The sequence below is a fragment of the Colobus angolensis genome, unplaced genomic scaffold (genome assembly GCF_000951035.1).
Source record: "Colobus angolensis palliatus isolate OR3802 unplaced genomic scaffold, Cang.pa_1.0 Scaffold172, whole genome shotgun sequence".
Classification (NCBI taxonomy): Eukaryota; Metazoa; Chordata; class Mammalia; order Primates; family Cercopithecidae; genus Colobus; species Colobus angolensis.
Genome location: NW_012114844.1, coordinates 2,112,694 through 2,135,444, shown reverse-complemented (window position 1 = coordinate 2,135,444; position 22,751 = coordinate 2,112,694). Strand labels below are relative to the sequence as shown.

Here is a 22,751-nt window from a genome sequence, read left to right as displayed (position 1 = left end):
GTCTCGCTGAATTGCACACTGCTCTGAGGCTCTGAGGAGCTCTGGCTGCAGGCAGGGGCTCTGGTCTGGGGACAGCAGACAAGATGGCAGCCCTCTGTGAGCAGTACCTAACCGTCATCACTGCAGGTCATGCGGCTCTGCTGAGCAATAGTCAAGCCCTCCAGACTTCTCTTGGCAGCTGAGTTACTCAGCTACTCAGCACGCATTGACCGATCTTGGTCTATGCCAAGCCCTGTGCCAGCCCTGCCCGGGTGCTCATGTTCATTGGGTCCTTGTGACACTTGCTGCTTGTCCTTCACTCTGGACAAAGGGGATCAGGGAGGGTACAGCAGCAGGAGGCAAGGAGGGGGCAGTTCAAAGGCAAGAGGATAGCCCAAAGTGGCATGGCCAGAGAAGGTCTGGCGGACTCTTCCGCTAGGTCTGAAAGCAAAAGTCAGGTTCTGCCTCCTGACCAGGGCAGAGGTGCAAGGGCCTGAGGAGTGTGCTGAGTGAAGCCTCAGAGGAGGCATTGTTGGAGGAGGCCTCACTAATGGGAGAAACAGAGGATGGCCACGTTGTTCTATGACAATGGCCTCACCCAGGCTCTGCACCTCAAACACTGGACTGTCTGCCCTGAGCCCTGTCTGCAGCAGCAGCCGTGGGAGCCATGTGAGGAGGAGAACATCGTCACTGATGGCCTTTGGGAGACGAGTGAAGCTGCAGACAGTGCCCGGGGCAGACAGTGCCAACATGAGGTGCACAGCCTGGGTGAGGCCATTGTCATAGAACCAAAAATGTAGGGTGCATAGGGCAGTGATGAGTGATGGGGAAGGAAAAGCAGGCTTGGGGCAGCTGGCAGTGGGGAAGGAATCCAGGGAGTGTCCGAACACCTGTGCAGAGCCTGGCATAGAAAAGGCACTTGCTGAGTACTAGTCTGTAAAATGAATGAATAAATGACTGAGTTAATTAAAGGATGCCTGTTGGGGCCAAAGCCTGTGGAATGTGCAGAATTTCCTATATATCCGAAGGGTCTGAGCTGGTTTGGGTTGGGGTAGGCTGTGGGATGAAGGACTCTGGGATCCAATACAGCCATAGGGAACCCTGGGCCTCTTGCAGAATGATGTTGCTGGCACCCGAAGTGCATCCTCACCCACAGTCCTCCCGCTCTGGTCCCGCCAGTTTTGGTCCCTGCCTGTCCATACCAAGGCAGGCAGCTGTAGCTCAGAGGCCCCCAGGGAGGACTGTGCACAAGGGCTGGCTCTTTGCCCCAAGAAGCCCATCCCTTTCAGTCAAGGTGCCTTTCCTAGGGCTTCTACGCTATAGCGGCCCTCATCAATCAGTGTTTTGGGGAGGACACCAAGGGCTAAGGGTCTGTGGGAGAGGGCCCTACTAGACCATAGTGACCAGAAAATGTCCTCTGAAGCAATACTTCCATCAGGAAGGAGAATGCGAAAGGAGCCCTTATGTTAAATGAGAAATTGATTGTACAAAGATGGGAATGATATCCCCTTTATATAAGCGACTGAACTTGTTTTACAATGATCACTGCAAGAATGTCTCTGACATTCTTGGTTTCTCCCTATTTTAAAAGGGATCAAATAGCATAGGAAACTTATTAGAATACAAGAGTAAAATTTTACCGAGTCTCTACTGATCTCTAGCCTGCGTTTCTTTTAACACGGAGCTGAAAATCCACCTCTACCAAAAGCCTTCTGTGATGAGTCCCATTCTGCCCTACTTGACTGATTCATGGGCACCCAGTGCACTGCCCTGCATGCTGAGCTAGTCCCAGGGAGGCAGGGCGAGGGGCCTGAAACAAAGTAAAAGTCTGCCCCCAGCCTTTTAGTCTTTGATGAGCTTCTCATGTAATCGACATAGCCTGGAAAATCTCCTGGAAGAAGCACCTGGTGGTACATACAGACAGTGCCTGCCAAGGAGCTAAGCAGGGTCAGAGATTTAGCCTGCAAAGGACATGCAGAGAGCACAGCACACAGCAGGGACCTAATAAAGATGAATTGAGTTAAGTTGAAGGTGAACTGAAGGTGGGAGGGATAAACTCGGGGTAGCAGGACTAGGCCCCATCCAGCAGGTTTTCATTGAGAAGCTTTTCTTTCCGTTTAAAACTGACAGCCTGCAACCTATTTCCTGAATCCTGAAGCCTCATAGGTGCCCCAAAGGAACAAATTAACCAGAGCACAGAAGAGTGAGTGAACACCGGGACTGATTTTTATTCTAAGAAGCTTCTCTCTTTGTGGGATCCAAATCATCTGTTGAGAGCAGAGGATGTACAGGCGTAGGATAGGGGCTGAGGAGTGTGTGGGAGACCCTAGGGGAGGACAAGGAGAGGAAGTACCAGACTACCAGAAATGGCAGGACTACTCAGCAGTGTGGAGGAAGCCCTGAAGGGAGAGGAGGACGGGCAAGGGGCTTTGAGGCTTGTGATGTGTTAGTCATTTTCTCGAGTGACATGCTGCATGGAGAGAGAGCCAGGAAGGTGGCCCAGGGTGGATTGTGTGGTTGGCTGGGCGGGTAGACTCATGCAAACCAGGTGTGTCCTCAGGATAAATGCATTTTCCTATTTTCTAGCTCTTCAGTGGTTCATGTGCCTGGAGTGAATGACATTCAGTCCTCCTCTTCCACCGGCCAGAACATGTCCCAAATCTCCCGGCAGCTAAACCAGAGTCAGGTGGCATGGACAGGGAGTCGTCCACCCTTTCCGGGACAGGTATGGGTGTCTGTGAGAGCGTCTCCCCTGGGTGCCCAGAGAGGCAGAGCATTCTGGGAAGTGCTTTCTCCGGACTGCGGCTCTGAGGATGGGTCGGCCCCTAGCTGGAACCAACCACCCTCACGTCAGCTGGCTCCTCAGGAGCACCGGCCACCCTCAGGGCCCTCGGAGAGCCCCGTGCCCAGCCTGCAACTTCAGCAGCCTTTTCTCGTTACAGCCATGCCTTGGGGCAGCTGGCAGGAAAAGGCTGGGCAGGTAGAGACACCCCATCAAGAATGAGCCCCTCACTACTCTGGACCTCTGGCTGTTCCTGTGCCAGGAGGACATGAAAACACTCACCCTTGTGACACCCCCAGACCCCTCATAGTCACTGTGAGGGTGGGTGTTGCCTAGGGAGTTCTGGGTGTTCATAATGCCAAGGCCTTAGTAACCGGACGCCAGAGGGTCCGGATCCTTGTAGCCCTGGGGAGTAGCTTTAACCAGACATGCTCCAAAGATTCTGCAGCTCCTGGGCCCTCACACACCGTGCTGATCCCAGGCCTGTGCCTAGCCAGACAAGAGGGCCATGGGGAGTCACTATCAACGCAGAGCAGACACTGCCTCTGTGACCAGCCTGGGGCATGGGTTGGGAGTAGGGGCCTGCTGCTGATGCTTTCCATCTCTTTGCCTTGTCCTGATTATAGCAAATCCCATCTCAGTCCAGCAAGACTCAGTCATCTCCCTTTGGGATTGGAACGAGCCACACCTACCCGGCAGACCCCTCTTCCTACAGCCCCCTCTCCAGCCCAGCTACCTCCTCACCAAGCGGGAATGCCTACTCCAGTCTTGCCAACAGGACTCCAGGGTTCGGTAGGTGGGGAATGAGGGAATGAGATTCTGGGAGAGCCAGAAAGCAAAAATGCTTTCTGAACATCTTGAATTCAGGAGGCTGAGCTCCAGGCTCCCAGCTACCAAAACAAGGCCCAGAGGTTTCTAAGCACCTCCTCTCTCTCTGGCTATGAGGAGGCCTATGGTGTTCCTAAGAGACTGGATGCTTAGGCCTTGGCTTTGTGATTTGGCTTTATCATTTTCAAGGCACTGGGATGATGTTCCTGTGCTGTGATGTGATCTAAATACCATTTTAACCCATTATGGCCCTAGCAAGGATTTTCAGGTCCCCCAACTCAAAAACTTTATAGTCTTGTTTAAAGAAACTACAGAATAGCTATAGAGACAATCAATTGCATAAGTAATCCTGCAAAGTTTTCTCTTTCTTTTAAATATTAAAAACACCTATCTTACTTTGTTAACAAAACCTCAGGCCATAGAGGGTTAAGGAACCGCTGTGTCCTGTGCATCTCTCAGGATCCTGGGCCTTGCCTACTCTCCAAGTGTTTAAGGAACCTCCTCAGCATGTCTCCCAGGGCTGGGGCTCCACTCCACGTCAAGACAGGCTCATAAGAGACCCATGGTCCTTGTAAGAAGTCCGAGCTGGTGCCTGCTTTCTCACAGTGAGGTCACTGGGTGACACCCAGCAGTGCAGCTCGTAGAGCTTTTCTCTACAGAATTGATTCTTCAGATGAGCATGAAGCTGAGCCCAAACATCTGAATTTCCATGTGGCAAGTTAAAAGCTTCCTGTCAGCCTTATGAACAATTCTGTGCAGGCAGAGCGTGGTGACTCACATCTGTACCCCAGCACTTTGGAAGGTCGAGGTGGCAGATCCAGGAGTTCGAGACTAGCCGGGGTAACATAGCAAAACCCCGTCTCTACCAAAAAAAAAAAAAAAATTAGGTGTGGTGCATGCCTGTAGTTCTACCTACTCAGGAGGCTGAGGTAGGAGGATCCTTTGAGCCCAGGAGGTTGAGGCTGCGGTGAGCCATGATCACACCCCTGCACTCCAGCCTGGGCAACACAATGAGACCCTGTCTGAAAAAACAAAAGAAAGAAAAATGCTGTGAAGAGCCCCTAGCACACAATGGGGAGTTGTCATCTGCTGCCCACCCCTCCCCACCTCCTCTGCTAACAGCAGCACATCTGCCCCACTCAGCCCAAGGTCTTGGGGCACAGCATTTCCTGAGGCCATGCTTGTCCCTCCAGCCTTAGTCACATTTACTTGCAGTGTGTTCTCCTGTTCACCTGTTAAGCATTCTTGCCACACGATTCACTGGAACCAAGTTTAGAAGCACAGCACCCTGTTTGAGGAAGGAGAAATCCCATGGCAGTTGCTTTCGAGTCAACCAGACACTCAGCACAATTACCACCTTGAGCCCAGAATCCTGTTTCTCAGGACAGCATCCATCTTCCTGCAGTCACACATGAGATCCTTCTCCACATCTGGTTCCTCACCTGGGTGTGGAGAGACCCCTTCATCTCCTCCTGAAGGTGGGCCTCATAGACTCAAGTCCCCCTGTGTATCTAGTCCTTCCTGGAAGCACAGGGACCATCTGGCACTGATCTACTCAAAAAAAACCTTCAGTGCCAGGCCCCAAATCAGCACTGGAAAGCAGAAGACAGGAGACCTGGTCCCCACCCAGAGAAAGACACAGTCCAGAGACTGGGGCAGGGGAGATAGACAGGTAAAGGGAGGCAGGCAGGACAGTCTGCAGCTGCAGCAGCCATGGTCTGTGTGGGGGCCCTTGTGGCTGCAGGCCAGGAGAGTCATTATGTCTGATGGGGTGAAGAGAGGCTTCGGAGCAGAGCTAACACGTAACCCTGGCAAGGTCTTGGAGCATCCCACTGTGGCCGTGACAAGACAGGTGGGCAGGCCACTTCCCTGCCCCAACCATCCAGTGCCTTTAGCTCCATGCCTCTCTCTAGTCTCCACTAAACAAATGCCAGGCCCTGAAGTATGAATTGAGATGGGACACAGGAAGGACAAAGCCCTGGGCTGAGGCCACTGCACCACTGATAGCCAAGAACAGGCTCAACACAGATGGGGCTCCAGGTTCGGTGACCATTTTTTTACCTTTGCCTTCAAGCTATCTCACACTCAGGTGATAATAATAGTAATGATAGCAGCCTGCCCATACTGGGTGCTTATTTTATTATATGCTAGCATGTAGCATTCATTCAGTACTCACAATAGCCCTAAGAAGGAGATACCATTATTACTCCCATCTCACAGATAAGTAAACTAAGGCACACTGAGGTCAGATAACTTACCCAGGCTAACTTACTGTAGCTGATAATAGCAGAATCATGCCTTTGGAGCCAAGAATCAAAGCTGGGCAGTACGTCTGAGACTGTGCTCCCATCTCTACTCTGTGCTTACCGTCATTTCCAAATCCATTCACAGGGGACCTCAGAATTAAGCAAGAATTGGATGTCCCAGCAGATGTCCCTTGATGTACATTCATGAGAAAGGGGCTGGAACCCTTCCAATGACAGCATGAAAAAAGAGTATAAAATCAAGAAATGAAGGACTGAGAAGTTTCCTATGGCCTTGCCATCAGTGCATCACGTGTTACCTTTGGCCACAGCTGTTTGCATGGAATAGGATGCAGGGAGAGTGTGTTGAAAGCCAGGCTGTGGTGGAGTGAGCAGGTGATGGAGTGGGGATGAAGCTGGGCAGGAGAGCAGGAAGGGAGGCCCAATCTTGGGAGAGAGAGGGAGACCTCGAGGTGAGGGTTTGCTGTCATCATCTGTGATGAGTATGCTGCTGGAGGAAAGCTCCCAGTGCAGGCAGAGGGAACCCAGGATAAGGTGTTGGGGTTCACATCAGAGGTGTAGGGGGGGCCTGGAAAATGGGTGGACACCAGACCCCCTTCTGACCACAGGGTCAGCCTTTACTCCACAGGGCTTCAAAGAAGTGGAGTCCTGGCTGGGAGAAGAGGGCAGGCTTTGGTTAAGGACAGAAGAAAGAGGATGTGTGGTTAGGAGGAGGACCCAAGGGTTGTTCGTTAGTGAGGATGGTTACTCCTGAGGGCACAGTGGGAAAGGGTGCAGAGAACAGGGCAGGTACATATGGGTGAGTGGAGAAAGAACAAAGCAGGTAAGAATCGGTGAGTGGAGAAGGAACAGAGCAGTCTGCCTCATTAATGGTCAGTTTCATTAATTATTAAACACAAAACAGGCTTAAAAAACAGGCAGTGTTTACATTTGCAATGGACACACACCCTAGCCCAGCATGGGCACATCTGAGTGGCTTCCCAGTGCCTTCTGTGCAGCCCTGGGGCCTATTGGTGTGGCACGAATGGGTTCCCAGGCATGGCAGCACCCCACAGTACCTGGCCTCAGATCATTATCCATGGCCAGAGCCCAGAGAGATAGCACAGTCGATCCCAACTTCCCGCTTCTGGCTGGCTGGAGCAGGCAGGAGGTTTGAAATGCCTGCTGAGCAGACTTGCCGGACATCACCCATTGGTGGACCAGGGGCAGACATCGAGTTGTGACAAGCATAGCATGTCACTTCTGAACAGTGCTTCAACTGTTTCAGACTCCTCAGGATAGCTTTGTAGACTGTTTATACATTGAATGAGAAAAAACAGCCCTGCCTATGTCTCAGCCATTTCTGTGAAACACATGCTGGTTTTGTTCCACAAGACTTCAGGAGTCAAGTCAAAGCATTTCTTCCATTTCAGGCCTTTCAAGTTATCTTGAGCTTTACTGCTGTCATACTTGTGTTTCCAGTCTTAGTTTCATTTTCATTTTGAGTCCAGTCCCAGCAAAAACTTAGCCATTTGAAGTGTAGCATCCACTAGGAAACTACACAATCCATTTACATAAGCCTTGAAAAATCCAAGCATTTATTCCCTTAACAAAGTAAGTGGGGAAAGTGTTGTGCCTGTAGGGCCCAGTCAGGAGACAGAAACCATGCCAGTGATTTGAACAGGAAAAATTTAAAGATTTTGTGACTAATAAAAGTTGATTAAGAAGGACCCTGAGGAATACAGGAATAATAAATGTGGGCAGCAACTTCCACCTGTAAGGCTAAGGGAAAGTAGACAAGACAGGAACTGAGAACGTGGAAGAGGAGAACCCACCCCACAAATCCTGAAGTTCAGCCCTTATTGGAGAATGTGCATCTGTCTTGGTAACACACTGTAGAGGCTCTGGACTGCAGTGGGTCTGTAAAATCAGCCTGCCAGCTGACTGAGACACTCAGTAGGGGGTGCGGATGGACCAGAAATGCTCTACACACCCACCTACCAGATGGCCAAGAATTTCCGCAGGGAGTGCCCGCAGGTAAAACTGGTTCACAGGAAGCAGCCTCTGGGTGGTAGAGAAATGTGCTGAAGAGGGAGTGCCCTGACATCCTGCACACTGCTGCTAGACACACTGCAGGAGGAAAGAAACACCTGATCCAGGAAGAGAAGCCACTTCGCTGCAACACCTTACTTGTCTCTCCAGCGTCCTCTGTTAAGAAAGCCTAATGCTGCACTCGCTGACAAAGGAGAACTGTTTGCAGGGTGTAGTTTCAGTATCATAAAACAGGGCAAAGAAGGATGGATTTAGAGCTAAGAGGCAATAAATTGATAACTGACAAGAATGTATATGACCTGAATCCTCAAATTGCTCAGTTTCTTTTCATTTCAACGGCTGCCAGGCATCTGCTTGTTGATATTACCTTGTTTCTTGGAGAAACATGGCTCAAAGGTGCTGTAGCAGATCAGGTTTTAATTCCCTGACTTGCTTCAAGTGTGGCATACACATATATAGGATCTAAGTTGCATTATTTTCTTAGCAGCATGCTTCCAGATACAATGTCTTGGCAAGCACCAGCATGTCCATAGCTCCTTGTTCCCTACATGCTTCTCAGTTTAGGGTGAGGTCTCTAAAGCAGTTCATCCATGCATGACCCAAGTCAGATCAGGTCAATAAAGATTAAATCAGGTCACAGTAAATAAACTAACAACTCTGGGGATGAACGTCTTTTACAAAGATCAAGAAACACATCCAGAACACGTTGCCCTTTCGTAAAAGAGCCATGTCCATCCCAGCCTGCTCCACCCAGCCTATATTCACTTTGGAGAGGGGAATTGAAAGAATTTGTTATTCCAGGCTGGGTGTGGTGACTCACACCTGTAATCCCAGCACTTTGGGAGGCCGAGGCAGGTTGATCCCTTGAGGCCAGGAGATCGAGACCAGCCTGGCCAACATGGGGAAACCTTGTCTCCACTAAAAATGCAAAAATTAGGCTGGGTGTGGTGACTCACACCTGTAATCCCAGCACTTTGGGAGGCCGAGGCAGGTTGATCCCTTGAGGCCAGGAGATCGAGACCAGCCTGGCCAACATGGGGAAACCTTGTCTCCACTAAAAATACAAAACTTAGCCGGGCATGGTGGTATACACTGAGGCAGGAGAATTGCTTGAACCTGGGAGGTGGAGGTTGCAGTCAGCCGAGATTGCACCACTGCACTCCAGCCTGGATGACAGAGCAAGACTCCGTCTAAAAAAAAAACAAAAAACAAAAAGAATTTATTATTTCAAAAATATCTGGAGTAAGAAACGAAAGGCATAATTTGAAATAGGGGAACAGGGTAGGCTAAGCACAGGCAGGGAGCCAGTAGGATTTCGCTGATCTGAAATGTTTGCAGACACCATGCACCCTCTTCCTCCTCAGCTCCTGCCCACAAAGCTCGGTCCCGGACATTTTTACCAGTGAATTGTGGGGAATTATAGACCTCCCCATCCCTAATACTAGTTAGTGTTGAAAAGGTGAGGCCTTTGCTAGAAGGCTCAGAAAGACTGTAATCCTTGCTGTGAGGTGCATTTTTCTTCTGCCTAGAAGGCAATGTGTAAGAGAATGAGCTGCCCTTTTGGTGCACTTTGTTCCTTTATCCAGCAGGGTTTCTCAGTGTCAGCACTATTGACATTTTAGGCTGGATAATTTTTGATGTGGGGGGTGCTGTCTGTTCCTTATAGGGGGTTCAGCAGCATCTCCCTGCCTCTACCTACTAGGATTTCTCTGTTTATGATAATGACAAATGTCTCCAGACATTGCCAAATGTCCCCCTTGGTTTGGTGGCAGGGTGGGGTTGCGCAAAATCACTCGATTGGGAGCCACCGAGCTAAACCCAACGACATAGGACCTCCAAGCAGGACTTCGAGTGAGCCTTAAGTCTTAGGGCAATTTCTAAATCAGCTGAACCTCACAAGGAGAAATGTTAATGAGAGGAGAATGATAGCAGTGAGCTTCAAATTTTTAAAAAAGGAGGAATGTCGTCCCTTCCTCTATGACCTAGGAACCCACAAGCTCCTCAAGATTCTGACCCGTGGTCTGGAAGCAGCTGGCCCAGGTGTTATCAGCCCATAACAGTCTCTCTGGGCTGAGAGGTGGCCCATGCACCAGCCAGGGCTGTAGCAGTCCAGCCCATGCTCAGGAAGCCACCAGAGTGAAAGAAACACAGCATGGCTAGAACTCAGCTCATAGTTTGTAGCTATGTAGGTGGCTTTGGAACAATAAAGTAATACAAGGATTTTGGTGACCACTGGTTTTTTTTTGTTGTTTTTTTTTGTTTTTTTTTTTTCCAGAAAGAGGCTTGTAGGTACACTGTGGGGTGAGCCATGGGAAGCCCCTTCTCGCCATTTATACGCAGAGCAGGTCAGTCAGATTTAGGTTAAGAACCTGCAGTGCTCTGTTATCCAGGAGAGATTACGTTGAAGTTCTTGCTAACTATCTGGTCAGAGTGGTCAATACAATTCAGGAGAAAAAATAAATATACTTTCAGTAGCAGAGGGTGAAAAGAGGACTTTCCGCTTATCTCTTCCAGCACATGGCCAGTGAACTCATTCTTCAGGTCATCTGTTTGGATGTAACTTCCTCTAGAAAGACTCAAATCTGAGTGAGGGCCCAGTCCCAGGTCCTCCTATGGTAGCCTGGACTTCCCTTGTAAGAGCTCATAGCAATTCTGCTTGCCTAGTAACGTTCTCAGTGGCCAGGTTTGACCATCACTGCATTACCAACATGCTACTCAGTATTAGGTATAAAGTAGGCCTTCGATTTAAACACTGTATCAAATGAATGCATGTGGCCGTCAGTGTCAGAAAGATCTAGGTTCAAACCCTGGGACTGGCATTTGTAGGCTAAATGAGTTGGGCTAATTTCTTGATGTCTTAGAGTCTCCGTTTCCTTATCTGAAAAATGTGGATAATGGGCTCATGGTTCTTAGAGTCAGACTGAAGAAAAGATGAATTGAAATAATGTAAAATACCTAGCATGATTCATAACGTATAGTCATATGATGTGCACATGGTCAGTACTCCCAAAATTCTTCCTTGACTATTTCCAAAGCAATCCTGTTAACTGATTTTTTCCCCTTGCAGAAATTAAGAATTTTTATTCTGAAATCTGGCGTATGTAATTAATAGAATCAAGTACCCGAAATATGAATAGAGAGCTAATCTTCCTCTAATCATTATTCCCCTCCACCCTTCCTCATCTCTGGCTATCCCTGAGGTAAGACTGGTGAGAGAATGTGTGCTTATTTCATTATACCCAGAAAACCTCAAATGCAAATAGAAATAAAACTTCACGGAATGTTCATGTTCTTCCTTCTCACTCCCCTTCCTCCCTCCCTTCCTCCCTCCCTCCCTTCCTTCCTTCTTCCCTCAGCAAGTTCTTGTTGAAGACTCCCCTATATTCCAAGCACTATTTTCAGTAAATCCTGGGGTAGACATAGATACGGTCCTTGGCCTCAAGTCCTCACAATTTGGAGTAAATCAATATAGTGTGATGGGCCACAGGCAAGCTAAAAGGAGAAGTGACTGAGGAAGTCAGCCACACAAGGTCACCTTGATTAGGGCTTTGAACCTGACTAGAATTATCTAGGCACAGAGAAAGGGAAGGATGTACATGACAGAGAGAACACATGTGCAGTAGCACAGAGATATAACTGCGTGTGGCATCATGGGGGACATGTAAGTATTGTCATGTGACTAGGGCAAGAGGGGCTGGAGTTAGACATGAAGTAGGAGATGAGGCTAAAAATAGATCGAGATTGCGAAAGATCTTTATGCCAACATCCAGAACATGAATGTTACTGCATAGACCGTGGTCAGCCACTAAGCAGTCTGTAAGCAGTGGACTACTGTTGGAGGGAGATCACACCAGTAGCTGTGTGGTTATGGGGGCAGTGGATGTGGCCATGACTCACAGCACTGGTTGGGGCAGTGAGAATAGAGGAAAGCAGGTAGGAGTTGAGAGATGGTTTTTAGGGGAGTGGGAACTCAGCCGATCCCAGCCACTGATTAGACGTGATGTGGGAGTGAGGGGAAAGAGCCTATGCTTGTGTTCTTCCCCTCCAGACTATGTGAGGAGGTGAGATATTGCTTTAGGCATGGAGAGCTTAAGGTGTCTTTCATACTGCTTAGGCATGGCAGGGATGGATGGAGCCAAAGCTTAGGAAGCTGGGACTGTCAATACCACCAGAAACACGAGTTTATCACCCCTAGCTCTTCCCACTCACACCCTTCAGCACAGCCAGTAATCAATCAACAAGCCTAGGCACCTCCTTCTCCATCACATCTCAAATCCACCCACTGCTCTGCAGCTGGCTTTTGTTCCGTGTTTTGAGCCACTGTCATCTCTTGCAAGGATTGCTACAGCAGCCTCCTCCTGTCTGGCTCCTTCCCTCTCCTCTTGTCTACCCCATTCCTTTCTCAGTTGGTCTCTTTCCCTCTCTTTTTGTCCACCCACCCATGGACCATCCACATCTGTGTGCTTTCTGTTTCTGCTTAAAAACCTTCAGTGTTTCTCTGTTGTCCCCAAAGTTGGTCATACTGATAGTGTGGAACCTGACCCTTGGCTTACCCTCCAGCCTTATCTCTTATGACTTGCCTGATCTCACTCTGTTCCTCTTCCATCCTGAGCCACCTGTAGATGCCTGGATGAACCAAAACCTCTTTCACCATCAGGCCTTTGAACAGACTGACCCTTCTCTCTAGAATTATTTTCAACCTCACCTCCAAGCCTTATACCAGATTAATTACTAATTCCCCTTCTAGTGTCATCTGAGATCTCTGAAAAACCTTTTCTACTTGTCATGATTAGTTAGGTATCCTTCGTAAGGGTTTTTATTCTAGTTCTTCTGACTCTTAGAGCAGCTCTCACCTGTGCAGAATCATCTGTTTGCTCCCTTTCCCAACCATGCTGTATGCTTGTTGAGAGAGAAACGATCTCATTCTCCAGTGTATGTACAGTACCAGCATGGAGCCCACGTCAGAGCAGGAGCTCAGGAAATATTTGCCAAGTGAATAAATGAATGAGTCAGTTCATGAGACTAGAAGAGGTTATTTCCTTCTTGTTTGTTGATGAGAGGGAAGGCCTGACTCAGACCCCTGCTTTCAACATATATTAAGAGACAGGGTCACTTACAGTAAGGACCAGGAGGCACTTGAGAAAGAGTAGTGTAAGAAGTAGCAGAACCAAAATCAAGTTCAGTCCTATAAGTCAACAAGATAGTTTCAAACAGAATGATCAAGAATGATCAAGATACTCAAGAGAGATTGAGAAGAATGGGCACTCTTCAAATGCCTGTTGGACGGGGCCTGGCAGTAGAGTAATTGCACAGGGTTGAGAAGGGAGGGAAAAGAGAAGATGCTGTGTGTGTGGGTGGCTGTAAATGGTGATGGCAAAGGGAAGGAGAGGTAGGTATGTGCCTTAAGGAGGAAGGACTGAGGATATTGATTTGCGATGGGCAAGCCCCAAGGAAGCCGTCATTGCAGCAGCATCCTGGGTGACCCTGCATGGCAGTCAGCTCCCTGAATGTGTTAGGACATTCCCCCAGTCTATCATGCCCTTCCTTCGGCACCGGTGGCTATGTCCCTCCACCCTCCTGCCAAGCAACATGGACCCGCTGAAGGCCCCATATTGTGCCCAGCCTCTGCAGGCTTCCAGAATGGGACAGGTGCCTGTCAGGTGGGAATTTCCTCATGGCTCCAGCTGGCGATACTGCTGTTTCAACTTTGCCACAGTTGTGGACCCAGCCTTCCCTCTGCTGAGCCAGTTAATGAGGCCCATGGACACGCTTCTATGAAAGAGTTCCTCCTGGCCTTCGGGGTCTTGTGTGGGATTATTAGGAGAAGACATTTCACATTGGCAGATGAATTTTCTGTAACAGAATCCCATGTGCACAGTAGATTTAAATCTCTCTTACGCTAAGGAAGGGAGTTGTACCCTGCCTCAATTTTATAGAATTCTTTACCAACTATTGTCATCATGTAGAGTTTGAAAAGCACCAATGGTAAGGCATTAAAGGGACCTTATGTGTTTTATTAAAGCCCTTTACATCTCAGGCATTATATATGGGTGGATGGGTGAGAGAGAGAGAGAGGGAGAGAGAGAAAGATTCTTCTCCCTGAACGCTTTCTAACCTGGCCTCTCATTAACGCAGTGCCCAGGTTGGGGGTTGGGTAGGGCCCGAGTCTTGCCTGTGACCAGCATGACTGTTGTTGGAAAGAGTAGTATGTGACAAGATGGAGCTTGTCTTGCCACCCAGAGCTTGATAGAGAGTCCATTGTTTCCCAAATGGTACTGAATGATTTGAAACAAGAAAAAAAGTTTCTAAGATTTTTGATGTTCCTTAAAGGTATCCTCTTTGAAGGGTATTTTTTAAACCTCCTCTTTGGTTGAATCTCAAAAATGTTTTTAGACAAAATTGCACTTATTGGATAGGCACAGTGGCTCACTCATATAATCCCAGGGCTTTTTGGGAGGCCAGAGCAGGGGGATTGCATGAGGCCAGGAGTTTGAGACCAGCCTGGGGAACATAGCCAGACTCCATCTCTAAAAAAAAAAAAGTTTTTTAACTAGCCAGGCATTGTGGCATGAGCCTGTGGTCCCAGCTACTTGGAAGGCTGAGGCTGGAGAATTTCTTGAGCCTAGGATTTCAAGGCTGAAGTGAGCTATGATTGCACCACTGCACTCCAGCCAGGGCAGTGGAGTAAGACTCTTTCTCATATGTAAAAAAAAAAAAAAATTCCACCTATGTTTCCTGTTTTTTTGTATAAACTGTAGACAGAAGCAAAGTGGCTCTCATTTATAAATGAATTTGCTGATTCCCACAGAGGAACCTTATCTTGTCTGACCAGTGCCCAAATTTCTTCCCCCTCAAACAAACTGATGCAAATAAAAAACCACTCTGCCAGAGAGCCAGGCCGGAAAAGACTGTGGTGCTTGGCCCTGTAGGAGGACCTTGTATCATGCGTGTGTGGCTTCCGAGGAGTTGCTCAGGAGGCAGAGGCTGAGGTTGGCAGTTCTCAGGGGAATGCCAAGGTGAGGCTTTTCCTCTAGTGGGGCCAGATGCCTTTCAAGAGCATTCGGTGGACCAAGAGGGAGTCAGGAGCAGGGGCAGGTGTGTCTTCCTCCTCATGCCAACACTGTACTGCCGAGGACAGAGCCTCTGTCAGCCCACGCTCTGCATGCCACAGACATGCCCCTTGTCCCCAGATGCCCGCAGGAGGCCTTTGTGCACAGTCACCAAGTGCAAGGAGCGCTCCAAGGCTTAAAGCACCTAGTCACCTGGCAGATGATCTCAGGAAGAGCCACCCTCTCTGGCCAAGTACCTGCACCACTGGGCAAAGGGCTCCTGTGTCTCTTATCCCCTCAATTTATGATTTGTCAGTCAGCGAGAAAGACAAGGATAGCAAATGCAATCCTCCAGCTCTGGATGGAACATGCCTTTCAGAAGCGGGAGGCCCACCAGCCGCAGTGGTTCTTAGGTCTCACAGAACCAAGGGATGGCTTTTAAAGGAAGTGTCCTGTATGTCGGATCTTTCAGCTGAAAGTGGACAAAGTAGCGGGCAGTTCCAAGGGCGGCCCTCAGAAGTCTGGTCGCAGTGGCAAAGCCAGCACCACGGCCAGCAGAGCGGTGAGCAGCACTCCCACCAGCAGCCCGGTCAGACTGAAGTGTTCCAGGTAAATCGAGCGAGCACCGCCTTCTCGTAGGTACCGGCGCCTTCTCTCTGCTTCCTTTCCCCCTCGGGCTCTGCCGCACCACCGCCTGCCCGATAGCCATCGTGAGTTCTGGCCCAGCCTGGGCTAGAGGGAGTCCAGGAGTAGAAGGCCCCATCCTACCCAGCCAGAAACGTCAGGTGCATGTGGGAAGGAGAAGGGGCCGAGGTAGCCTTTGAGCTAAGCGAAACAATAGGGCAGGCTGCAGTTGGAGATGCTTCCCAGACTCCAGAGCTATCCAAGGGAGAGGCACAAAACCAAGGCTGAAGGGGTCTCTCCTAAGAGCTGCAGGTGCCCCCAGGCTTGGCTGTCTGTCACTGGCTGACCCTCTTTTTCCCCACCATAGCCCCCAGGATGTGGAGGACATCCCCACCCAGTCCCTTGCTCAGTGCCAGCCTTGGCCTGGCTCTGCTCTCCTCTGTGGTTAAGCTCAGGGAGAGGCCCTGGTTGAGGATACCTGGGCACCTAGAAACTCTCCATTATTTGAGACATTTCTAGACCATCCCGTGTGCCTAAGGCAGACTGTGTGGCTGGGGATGGCACCGCTGCAGCCCCACAGAGCAGGGCCCTGCCCCTTTTGGGCTTCCTTCGCTCAACTTTCAGCCAGAAACATTCCTACTGGAAGGCTTCAAATGGAGGTACGAGCCCATTAACTCCCCCTCAGCCAAGAGCTCAGCTCATCCCTCCAGGTCCTTGTAACAGGAACCCAGGCACCTCCTGCATGCACCAGCCCTGCCCTGCAAAGCAATGATGGGGGCAGGAACCACGTTGTGGGAGGGTTCTGAGACTCCCAGGATCACAACCCCTCCTTCTCAAGAATCAGTGCTCCATTGACCCTACCCTCATCCCAAGCCCCTCTCCTGCCTGGGTCTGCTGTGTCTTCACAGACAAAGTCCTGGGACTCAGATGTCACTCAGGGTAGCATTCTGTGAATGTGCAGGGGAACAGCTCACCCAGGCCTTCGCATGCCTCCCCTGACTGCAGCCTTCTCTCCTCCTTCCTCCTTCTGTAAGGCATTGTTCCTTGCCCATTCTGAGGCCCACGGCAACCCTGTAAGGCAGAATTTCCTGACATGGATCTTCATAGTCACGATGCTAAAAAGAATTCTTGGCCAAATAAGCTTAAGAAACGCTGGTTAAACAAAGTTATTAAGTTTCTTTATTGCAGGACATATCAGAACTTTTATTACACCAATGAGGACTATGGATGTCTAGGAGGTAGGCAAAGTGTGCCTTGTTTCCCAAACTTATTTGTCCACAGAATTCTTTTCTCACAGAGCATCACATGGGCTGAGAATTCAACAGAACACATATTGGGGAATTGGCTGTAAGACATTGAAATAGTGCTATTCCCGTTTTCTGGATGGGTCATCTGAGGCCCAGAGAACTTGAAAGACGTGTTGAAACTGAAATCTAACCATTCAGGGATTTGTCCCTGCACTAAGATAAACATGGAAGACAGGCCACCCAGGTCTCCACACACATCCTGCTTCCACTCCACTCTGCATTGGATTTCTCTTGCATTTTGGTCATCTGCTATCTGCTATGTGCACCTTGCTTGGGGCCAGCCTGGGGTCTCCCTGCCAATGGGGCTCTCGTCTACCCTGGGTCCCTGACTCAACCTTAGATAGACAAAGGGTGTGTCCTAATGCCATTTACCTGCTGTCACAACAGCTCCCTGGGGAGAACAGTTTCCCAGCGTCTCAGACATTTGAGGACCCCTCCAAAGCATCCCGCAGAAGGCTGGGGAGGACCTCTGGGCTGCCCCTTTAGGGATGGCCATGAGGGTGAGTGCAGGCTGGGCTTCTGGGACATGCCCAGTGCACGGACAGAGGAGCTGACTCCCCTGTGGCTCTCTTTTCCTCTCCTCTGCAGGACATGCTGCCCATGCCGGGAGATCCAAGCCAGGGGACTGGCAACTATAACATTGAAGACTTTGCTGACCTGGGCATGTTTCCGCCGTTTTCTGAGTAGCTGCGGGCAGAGCAAGTCTCCTGTTGTACAGTGCCACCCATACTGTGATGTCGACGCCCGTGTGAACGAGGCTCACCCTCACCCTGCTTGCCCTGCCGTGGGCTCCCCAAACCAGAAGCCATCTCCCCCGCTGTGTGTCCCCAGACGCGTCGTTGCTCCACTCTCCCCTGCAGCCGTGGCTGCTCGGCCACTGACCAGGGGCCCTGGCAGACATTAGGGGATCAGTTGTATTTATTGTATTTTATCTGTGTGTGCTCAGGAGGTGAGCCTAGTGGGTCCTTAAATTTGGTTGTGAATAATCTCTTAATAGACAATTTATACCCATGAAAGTTCAGCTAGTGCCCAGAGTGACCAAGCAGCACCAGCAGGCCTGCCCAGGATGCTGAAAGCAGATTTCTTCTTGCTTTTCCCTTCTGGTGGATGCGTGGGGCTCTGGGGAAATGCTGGAAAAATAGGCAAGCAGAGTGCACAGCTCTTGTTCCGCCAGCTGGAACCAAGAAGCACAGAGACACAGAGGCATCTGCCCCTCAGCTCCACTGGTCTATCTGTGCATCCATTGCGCCTTGGGACATATGTAATTTGTGCTGTGTGACATGAACTTGCTGTCCTGATGGATGTGTTGTGCCTTGTGTCTGTCATGTGTGGCCAGCGTGAGTGTATAGAATCCAGAGTATGTAGAGAGCCAAAATGTGTGGCCCTGTCCCCAGGCTCAGCAGTGCTGGCCATGACCAGAGGATGCTCGGCCCAGGGTCTGGGAGCTGGGCTAACAGGCTGGCACTTCAGCAGGGTCACCAGGAGGCACAGCTAGGGGTGTGCTCACATAGGTAGGTCAGTTCTCTGGTCCAAGCTCCTGGTGCAGATTCAGGCTCCTCCTCTTAGAGGAAGCACCCGCTTCCTCTCACAGGAGCCCCATGGGAGCACTCACCCTCCTGCCAATTGGATCTGAACAGCTGTGTTCCTGGTCCCACATAAGCATGTCTCATCCTTGCCCCACTGGTGAGAGGAAGAACTTGTGGCTGCCCAGAGCCTGTAGGACAGCATGCCTTGAGGTCAGAGGCCGGTCCCTTCTCTACAGATGTAGACAGCAGGGTAGGATGTCCAGGTGTCCTCACATGGGCACCATGAAACACTTTCCTCCAGGCCACCTGAGCCTTTGTTCTTCAGCCCTACTGGAGGAACAGCAGCTCCGGGAGGCACAGAGTGCAGGTCTCAGGGGCAGAAGACTTGGGTTCCAGTTCTGGTTCTGCCACATATTTCTCCGGTGGTCTCAAGACAGGAACAAGAGCTGACTCTAGAAGCTTCTGCCTGGCTGACCTCTGAGCCCATGATCCCTGGCTTGCTTTGCTTCTCTTGGATTTGAAGAGAATGTGAGAATCCATCCCCCTGTTTTCAGGGACCTCTGCCTTCTCCCACACCCCTTACACTAGTAAGGACTCCTTCAGCCTCTTGTGTTTTCTTCCTTTTGTGACCATTATGCCCCCTCCCTGTTTCTCATGACCAGCCCATTAGCCCACTGACTCCCATATGGTAGAAAAGGTACTGTGGCTGCCGCAGGGCAAGTGAAGGGACCCACCCTCTGGGAAAGCCCTTATGTTCCTCCCAGAGTCCTTCAGGTAGCTCCTCGCAGATGCTGGTAGTGCAAATACTCAAAAACAACCTGTGCATCCCTACCCATGGATTCTGCGGGACCAGGAAGAGTGGCATTGGTTCTAGAAACCTGAGAATGGAGTGAACCCAGCTTGCAGGAAGGAGTTTGGAGCGAGTATTTGCTGTGATCCATTGAAAGCTCCACATTAAACCCCAGCCCTGTCTGGCCAGGGAGGTCTGTGTGCTCAGTGTTGCTGGGGAATCTACAAAAGTCAAACACTGCTCAGTAAAACGCCTTTGACTGGTCGTCAGCTGTGCATGACTGCAGTTCCTAGACTCTAAATTAATCCCAGCTTTGCAGTTTCTAGAGCTTTTTGTCCGTAATGGTGATTGGTTCTCCATTGTAGATGCATGCAGTGTTCACTCCAACCTCACAGGCTTTCTTATTTCTGGGAAATGGCATGTGGTTGAAACCCTGCACATCTTCCCAGGGCCAGACCCAGAATGGGCCTTTCTCTGCCTGCCCTGCCCTTGGGGCCACCTCTGCCTCCAGCAGCCTTGAGCTTGCCCCAGGCCATAGGCATAATTATTTCCCCCCAAAAAGGCACAAAAATAGGTTTAGGATCAAAGAAGTGTTTCTCAGTGAAATGAAAACAGACTTTTTATAGCCTTTAGCTTGTGGATTTGGAAGTTTGGGGGGTCTTATGTTTGTTTTTGCCTTCTGTTTCTTGGAGGAGAGTTGGGGGTTTTTCTTAGGTGCATACACAGACCCAGGTGAACACCTCGTCTGAACTACTAGACTTTCAACTGACTTTCCTTAGGCCAGACAAGCAGACAGCTTCCTACAGAAGAGGTCTGTACAGTGACAACCCGGGCCACAGCAAAGACACAGATGCAGCCACAGTAAGGCTCCATCAGGACTGGGTCAGTGATGGCAACAGGATGGCCAAGGATGGCTCTAGAACACTCCGCCCATGCGTCACTCCCCCCAGTTTTATTTTTAGCTTTGGCTTCAGGGAGTGACAGACATCACAAATAGCCATATTCTGCTCTGCTCTCCAACATACCAAATTCTACACTGTTGTTATTTCATGAGAAGTGAATATTGCAGATTGGGGGGATTCTGGTTGTTAAGGAACTTACACTGGGGAGCTTTACTCTTCTGTGTCAATAACGTGACTACGTGTTCTCCAGATTAGCCACACGTGCAAACATCAGTGTCCTTCTAGCTTTAGCCAAGAGAGAAACCAGTCCCAGGGAATGAATGGTGGTCTCCCCACTCCCGGCAGCACTTTGGGCAGCCCATAAGCTATGCGAGAACGTGAACACTCACCTCTCTGGGCTTATCTTGCTCCGTCATGGTTCTTACCTGCCACATAAACAGGAAGAAGCCAGTGACCGGAACAGCTCTAGCCAATAACAAGTCAGAATAGAAATGTTCTTTATATTACCAGAAAACATGGGCTTGGCCTAAGTTGCTGTGTCCTAACCTGCCAGGGGTCATTCCCCACCAAAACCCCTGTACTAAGGAGCCATGAGCCTTTTGGACGTTCACCTTTTCCTTGACCGTCTGGAGTCTGGGGCAACTTAAGGAGGCACTGAGGCACTACACAGTGGTGTAGGCATATTTCCACACGTTAGTGTCCCTGGCTTTTGTGGCCAAAGCTGGTGTTATGGTCAACAACGGGCCAGGACCTGTGGGGCACTGACTTTGAAAGTGGCAAAATGGAGTTTTCACAGGCTGTGCGGGAACAGGACAGCTTGCTTCAGCTTAACAATCTGTTTCCTTTAAAAAAAAAAAAAAGAAAAGACAGAAAAATATTTCATAAGCTGGTGTCAGTGGACAGTTTAAGCACTTAACCATTTCTCTTTCTTCTTATGGATGTGAACTGTGCTGTGGATAAATCATTTGTATTTCTTGAATGTTCTCTATGATTAACAGTTATTAAGTTGGTTCTGTATATGTGTAACTAATGTAACTGCCTTTTAAAATTTCATTACAATAAAAATGACTTTGCTCTGAACAACGAATGGCCCAGGCCACGTTTGTAATTGAACCATCCTTGGAACTTGCTCTTTGTATTACACTCCCTCCTATGGGCTGTATTGTGTCATAATCTGTAAATGATGTGACATACATTATACTGAAGAGTGACCCTTTTGGAGGTTTAGCTTCTTAGGATAGAAAAGGAAACTAGGCTGGGTGCTATGGCTCAGGCCTGTAATCCCAGCACTTTGGGAGGCTGAGATGGGAAGATCACTGGAGCCCAGGGGTTTGAGAAGAGCTTTAGCAACAAACCAAGACCCTGTCTCAAAACAAAACTAACAAAGGAAACTGGCGTATCAGTCATATTGCATTAGAACCAACAGAAAATAAATAAACAAATAATAGAAGGAAACTCATGACCATCTGTGTTAGGCAAGGCTCTCTAGAAGCTTCCTTACAAATGGTATTTTTGTTAATACAAATCTGATATGTGGTTACTCTCCCTGGTTTACAGATGGAGAAGCTGGAACTCAGAAAAGTTAAGAAAACACAGGAAGGAAATGGCAGAACCAGGATATTGAACTCAGGTCTCAATCCAAAACCCTGTATATATTGTCCTCTTTAAACACTCTTATTATTATGTTTTAATCCTCACAAAATTAATTTAGTGTTTTAATATGCTGATGTCTCTAGTAAATACAATTGACTTTTGAACAGTGTGGGTTTGAACTGTGCGGGTCCACTTACATGTGGATTTTCTTCCATCCACCTCTGCCACCCCTGAGACACGAAGACCTCCTCTTCCTCCTCCTCCTCAGCCTACTCAACCTGAAGATGACGAGGATGGAGACCTTTGTGAAGAGCCACTTCCACTTAATGAATAGTAAATATATTGTCTCTTCCTTATGATTTTCTTAACATTTCCTTTTTTCTAGCTTACTTAGTTCTAAGAATACAGTATATAACACATATAACATAAAATATGTGTTAATTAACTGTTTATGTTATTTATATTCTGATCAATGGTAGGTTATTAGTTGCTAAGTTTTAGGGGAGTCAAAAGTTATACATAGACTTTCAACTGCATGAAGAGTAGGCATCCCCAATCCCTATGATGTTCAAGGGTCAACTTACTTACAAATTCTATTTTTTCCTCTGCTGAAAGAGAACTTTCTGGATTCTAGCAAAATGGCAGAGTAAAATCATTTTAAAACCCTTCCATCAAACACCTAGCATTGCCAGTTTTTACAGCTTTATTGATCTATTATTGACACAAAGTAGACTGCACATATTTAAAGTATACATAAAATTCTGTGACCCTGAGTTAAACATAGACTTCTTAGATACTACACCAAAAGCATGATCCATCAAAGAATAAATTGACCAATTAGACTACATAAATATTAAAGGCATTTGCTTTTCAAAAGACACTGCTAAGAGCATGAAAAGATAAGCCACTGATGGGGGAAAACATTCACAAGTCATGTATCTGACCAAGGACTAGTACCTAGAATATGTAGAGAACTCTTACAATGGAATAAGACAAAAGACTCAGTACAAAACAGGCGAAAAATCTGAACAGGCATGTCACCACAGAAAATATACAGATGGCAAATAAGCACGTGG

General features: G+C 48.8%; 1 protein-coding gene across 2 annotated transcripts in view; it reads left to right on the top strand.

The window, feature by feature from the left end:
* Positions 1-19,445, top strand: part of ARNT2 (aryl-hydrocarbon receptor nuclear translocator 2) — a 162,781-nt gene extending 143,336 nt beyond the window's left edge. For both annotated transcript variants that reach the window (XM_011938371.1, XM_011938373.1), the window contains 4 exons: positions 2,566-2,704; positions 3,388-3,553; positions 15,406-15,542; positions 17,453-19,445. In XM_011938371.1, the coding sequence (XP_011793761.1) occupies positions 2,566-2,704; positions 3,388-3,553; positions 15,406-15,542; positions 17,453-17,551 (541 nt within the window). In that variant the 3' untranslated portion in view covers positions 17,552-19,445. The remainder of the gene's footprint in view (positions 1-2,565; positions 2,705-3,387; positions 3,554-15,405; positions 15,543-17,452) is intronic.
* Positions 19,446-22,751: the final 3,306 nt, after the last annotated feature.